Source organism: Piliocolobus tephrosceles, chromosome Y (genome assembly GCF_002776525.5).
Source record: "Piliocolobus tephrosceles isolate RC106 chromosome Y, ASM277652v3, whole genome shotgun sequence".
Classification (NCBI taxonomy): domain Eukaryota; kingdom Metazoa; phylum Chordata; class Mammalia; order Primates; family Cercopithecidae; genus Piliocolobus; species Piliocolobus tephrosceles.
This window is the reverse complement of record NC_045456.1, coordinates 14,047,812-14,053,811: the sequence shown is the minus strand read 5'-3', so window position 1 is coordinate 14,053,811 and position 6,000 is coordinate 14,047,812. Positions and strand designations below refer to the sequence as shown.

Below are 6,000 nucleotides of genomic sequence, written 5' to 3'. Positions count from 1 at the left end.
CAGGACATTACTTAAAGCTGGCTCAGGGGAACACAGGCCTCTATTGCATTGTTCTCTTCCAGCTTCCTGATGCCCAGAATGTAGGTGTGATGACTGGAGCATCAGCAGCTATATTGGGCCATGACACTTTGAGGATGGAAGTCACACAATATGATAGTGATACAGGAAAATCCAAGGAACCTGGGTCCCTGATGTCCATCACAAGCGTCCTGGATTGCCTACCTCTGGACATCTTTAGCATGACAGAAATCTCTACCATGTTTAAGTCATTATTATTATATATATTTTATGTAGCCAAAATGAATCTTCAGTGATATACCTAATTAGCTGGCTCTGACCTTAACTATCTTCCCTGGAGAATTTTCACAACCAGGCATATCTCAGTTTGGTTCAGCTGTGTAAGTTTTGGAACTAAGGTAAAAAGATGGAAGGAACAAGCATAAAAATGAAGTAAGCACTAAACTTCAGGCCAGAGAGACCAAAGTTGATGATGTGATCTATATAAGGAATGTCAATGATTTTAGAGCAGGGATCTACTGGGATTACCCAACATATTCTATAGCCTACATATGATCTTTATTTACTGATATTGGCTTTAAAAGTAAATTTATTCAATAAGTGGTACTGGGACAACTGGATATCCACATGCAAAATAATGAAGATGGACCCATTAGTCACCTGTGCACAAAAATTAATTCTAAGTGGACCTAAATTTAAGCATCCAAACCATAAGAAAACATAGGTCTAAATCTTTGTGACCTTGGGTTAGGCAATGATTTCTTAGATATGACAAAAGCATAAGAAATCAAAGAAATGGAAAAATTGGACTTCATCAGAATGAAAAACTTTTGTGCTTTGAAAGATACCATCAAATAGGTTTAAAGACAAACCACACAATGGGAGAAACTAGTTGTGAATCATGTATGTAATATGCTACTTGTATCTAGAATAAAGAACTACAACTCAATAATAAACCAAATAGCCCAATGAAATAATGGGCAAAAGAGGTGAATAGACATTTCTCTAAGAAGATATATACATGACCAATAAGCACATGAAAAGATGTTTAGCATCATTAGTCATCAGTGAAATGAAAACCATGAAGAGTTACCAATTCACACATGCTAGGATGGCTAAAATTAAAACAGACAGATAATAACAAGTGTTGACAAGGATGTGGATAAACTGCAACCCTCACATTACTGCTAGAATGTAAAATGGTGCACCCACCTTGGAAAGCAGTTTAACAGTTTCTTACTCTTACAAGGTTACCACATATCTCAGCAATTACACACCTAGATATATACTCAGGAATATGTGAGGAAAACATACGTCCACACAAACACTTGCATACAAATGTCAAGTGCAGCATTATTCCTAGTAGCCAAACAATGGAAGTAGTCAAAACAATGGAAGCACACAAAACGTCCATGAACCAATAAATGGATAAACAAAATGTAGTATAGCCTTACACTGGAATACTATTTAGCAATGAACAGGGATTGTTTGAGTCCATTTAGGCTGCTATAACAAAATGTCACACATGAGGTGGTTTATAAACAATTATTGCTCACAGCTCTGGAAGCTGGGAGTCCAAGATCAAGGTATGGCAGATGCGGTGTCTGGTGAGGCCCCGCTTCCTGGTTCATAGATAGCACCTTCTTGCTGTGTCCCCACATGGTAGAAGGGGTGAGGGAGCTCTCTGGGGCCCCTTTTCAAGGGCACTGATCCCACTTATGGCCTAATAACCTCCCAAAGGCCCCGCCTCCTAATACTATCACCTTGGGGGTTAGAATTTCAATATAGGAATTTTTGGAGGAACAGAAATATTCAGACCATAACAGGAATGAAGCACAGTACATGACAACACAGATAAACCGTGAAGATGTTACAGTGAGTTAAAAACCCAAACACGAAAGGTCATGTACTGTATGATTCCATTGCTATGAAATGTCCAGAACATGCAGCTCCACAGAGACACAGTAGATAAGTGGTTGCTGGGGGCTGTGGGGAGGGGTAGTGAGGAGTGACTAATAACCAGCACAGAGATGTAGAGAGGATGATTAAAATGGTATAAAATCGATGACGGTGATGGTTATGCAATTCTGTGAATACACTAAAAACCACTGGATTTTAGGCTTTAAACAGGTGACCTTTATAAAGCTGGGTTTTTTTTTTTTTTGTTTGCATTGTTTTTTGAGAGAGGGTCACACTCTGTCGCCCAGGCTGGAGTGTGGTGACACGATCATGGCTCACTGTGCTTTGACCTCCTGGGCTCAAGCCATCCTCCCACCTCAACCTCCCGAGTAGCTGGGACCACCGTTGTACCCCACCATGCCTGGCTATCTTTTTTTTATTTTTTGTAGAGATGGGGTCTCACTATGTTGCCCAGGCTGGTCTCAAAACTCCTGGGCTCAAGCAATCCTCCTGCTTCAGCCTCCCAAAGTGCTGGGATTACAGGTGTGAGCCACTGTGCCTGGCCTCTAAAGCTGTATTTAAACAAAAACAAGAACAAAAAAACCAGCAAGGAAGGGTTCCCTCCAAAAGGGACCTGAATCAAGTGGACCATGAACTCGGTGGGGGCAAATGCTTCCTGGATTTGGAGCCCTGCCATGCCATGTCCAGCTTCTCTGTGTCAGTTCAGCTCTATGTGTGGATGTTTTTTCAACATGTGTGCATCCCACCTACTATAACAGCTGATAGGTATCAAGAGCCTGCAACATGCCAGGACTATTCTTAACCATATACACGGATTATCACATTTACTCTTCGCAGTGACCTTGTGTGGTGGGTACCATTTCACAGCTGAGAAAACAGAAGTCCAGAGAAGTTAAACAACTTGCCAACAGTTACACAGCTCACGAGTGACTGGGCATCAGTTCAAACACACCAGTGCCCCAGGTACTAATCACTGAGTAACTCCCTGCCAAGCAGCCACCTCCAGCCCCAGCATTCTCAGGTTCCAGATTTAGCATGAAGTGTCAATATATACATCCCTTGAACCTTTAAATATAATAAATTGTTTATGCGGTGGCTCATGCCTGTAATCCCAGAACTTTGGGAGGCCGAGGCAGGAGGATCACTTGAAGCCAGCAGTTTGAGACCAGCCTGGGCTGCATAGCAAGACCCTATCTCTACAAAAATAATAAAATTAGCCAGGTTTGGTGGCACATGTCTATAGTCCCAGCAACTTGGGAGGCTGAGGTGGAAGAATCATTTGCGCCTGAGAGGTTGAGGCTGCAGTGAACCATACTCTCACCACTGCACTCCAGCCTGGGTGTCAAAGTGAGACCCTGTCTCTAAAAAATACAAAATAAACAGCAAAATTGTCTATATACATGCGAATTCTGTTTTAGTATTTGTCCAGTTGCAAATGTTTCATTTATTGAATTGCTTTCAAGGTTTTTAAAATCCTCAAGATTTTATTTTGTTATTTTGGAGATGGACTCTCACTAAGTTTCACAGGCTGGTCTCAAACTCCTGGCCTCATGCAATCCTCCTACCTCCCAAGTAGCTGGGATTACAGGCACAGGCCACTGTGCCTGGCTAATATTTTAAATGTGCCTTTGGCCTCTTATGAAAATGAGCTGCCATGGATGTTTCTAGGCGGAGGGGCCCGTTGACAGATTCTGAATGACGGTGTCTGCAACACTGCAAAATACTTTTAAATGCTCAGTGCCATCTCTAATCTTCCCTCTAAAATAGAACTAGGGCAGAAATCCCATTTACTCGGTGAATACCTCAGTCCTGCCGATCTCCGGATCACCAGATAAGCATCCACCGCATAGCAAAACAGCCACCAGAAGCAGGCACTGTACAACAGCTGGATCCACATCTGCAATCGGGAAGAGCCCTGCATCAAAATGTCTGGAAACAGGTACAAGAAGCCCAGCCCATCCTTGAGACAGCAGGGCAGACACCGGCTTCCTCTGACGTCAGGAAGCTGCATGTGACAGCTCTCAGGACACAAGTGGGCACAGCCCCAGAGACCAAGGAGGGTGTGGCCTGGGATGGGTATAGGCGTTTGGATTTGACTAAGGAACTCTGCCTTCTGCCCCACTTGTATGCAGGGAGGCTGAAGTTCCAAGATATGTCATTTAAACTGGGGTGCAGGCTCAAGGGGGCTTTGAACTCGATAGAAGCTCTTGTTCTGAGGAAGAATGAGTACGGGGAGGAGTGACTCAGGCAGTCCTTCCAAAGAGAAGATGGAGGAAGGGGACTCCAGTGTTAGAAACGACACAAGGTCAAGATGTCTCGCCACTGCGGGCTGAGACAGAGGCTCATAGATGCAGTTAGGAAGCCACCGAGGACAGGGAAGCGAGGAAACTGGCAATTCTGCTCCAGCACAGGGCAGTCAACACAGCATCAGGGAATGCGCTTCAAATCACTCACCTGAGCACCACCGTGACGGATGGAGCATAGCATACATGTGTATGTGTGTCTGTGTATATATGGTATCTATTTACTTATTCAATAATTTCTTTATATATAAGTATGTGGTTTTATTTTTTGTCTTTGAAGACGGAGTTTCACTCTGTCACCCAGGCTGGAGTGCAGTGGCGCGATCTTGGCTCACTGCAACCTCCGCCTCCTGTGTTCAAGCAATTCTCCTGCCTTAGCCTCCTGAGTAGCTAGGACCACAGGCACAGGCCACCACACCCAGCTAATTTTTGTATTTTTAGCAGAGATGGGGCTTCACCCTGTTGGCCAGGCTGGTCTTGAACTCCTGGCCTCAAGTGATCCACCTGCTTCGGCCTCCCAAAGTGCTGGGATTACAAGTGTGGGCTACCTTGCCCGGCTTATATGTTTTATTTAATATATTTAAGTATATATTTAAACAAAACACATCCAATGAATTGATAACTTTTTCTGTGGCAGCTGGTTTTGCTTGTGGCCGCATTTAAGCAGAGGATGCATTTGTGAAGGGGAGGGAGAAGCAACACTGGAGTGTCTGCGGCAGCACCCCCTGGAGGGTTTTGTTAACACACAGAGAGCTGGGTTCCTGATCAGCAGGATGGGGCGGGACCTGAGAACCTGCATTTCTAACAGACTCCCAGGGTTTGCTGCTGCTGCGATTTGATGAGCATAGGTAGGGAGGAGAGGGCACGCAGAGGGGGTGGACTCACCGCACTCCCCACGCAGAAAGCAGCAGGCCAAATTTCCGTGCGGTTCACATCTGAGATGCTGTCAACAAAATCTGGGAATCCTAACCACACGGTGGACCGGATCACAACACCTAAGAGAGAATTGGATAATGCTTTGTATCTGATCCTAATCAAATCTAAAGCTGACTTCTTGCTTTGGAAAAATGATAGATACATAATAGAGATAGGAAGAGAGAAAGGAAGAAGGAAGGAAGGAGGGAGAGAGGGAGGGAAAAAGACAAGAAGGAGGGAAAAGGAAAAAAAGAAGAAAAAAACATACATATTGGTGTGTGCAGAGAGAAAAAGAAGATTGAAACTCACAAAATAACGTTTTTTATTTTTATTTTTTTATTTATCTTTTTTTTTTTTTGAGACGGAGTCTGACTCTGTCACCCAGGCTGGAGTACAGTGGTACAATCTCTGCTCACTGCAACTTCCGCCTCCCGGGTTTAAGTAATTCTCCTGCCTCAGCCTCCCAAGTAGCTGGGATTACAGGCACCCGCAACCATGCCCAGCTAATTTTTGTATTTTTAGTAGAGACGGGGTTTCACCATGTTGTCCAGGCTGGTCTGAAACTCCTGACCTCAAGTGATCCATCTGCCTTGGTCTCCCAAAGTGTTGGGATTACAGGCATGAGCCACCACGCTTGGCCTGAAACTCAGAAAATAACTCTTATGGTAGCAAAACAAACACAGGCACTTTAACGTAAACCGTAGCTGGCCACAGTCTCATCCCTATTTTGTCTGTTTGTTTACTTGCAATATGTGACTAGCAATCTGTGTTTCTCGGCTGCATTTTCAGTGTCTATATTAGTTATTCCTCACATAAAAAAGAATGTTCAAAAAGGTCAGTTTAG

At 44.0% G+C, this 6,000-nt stretch overlaps 1 protein-coding gene across 1 annotated transcript in view; it reads right to left on the bottom strand.

Moving 5' to 3' along the window:
• GPR143 (G protein-coupled receptor 143) overlaps positions 1-6,000 on the bottom strand; it is a 42,570-nt gene that overhangs the window by 32,143 nt on the left and 4,427 nt on the right. The window contains exons 2-3 of the mRNA XM_023198736.2: positions 5,127-5,236; positions 3,741-3,835 (exon numbers count right to left, since the gene is read on the bottom strand). Coding sequence (XP_023054504.1) covers positions 3,741-3,835; positions 5,127-5,236 — 205 coding nt within the window. The remainder of the gene's footprint in view (positions 1-3,740; positions 3,836-5,126; positions 5,237-6,000) is intronic.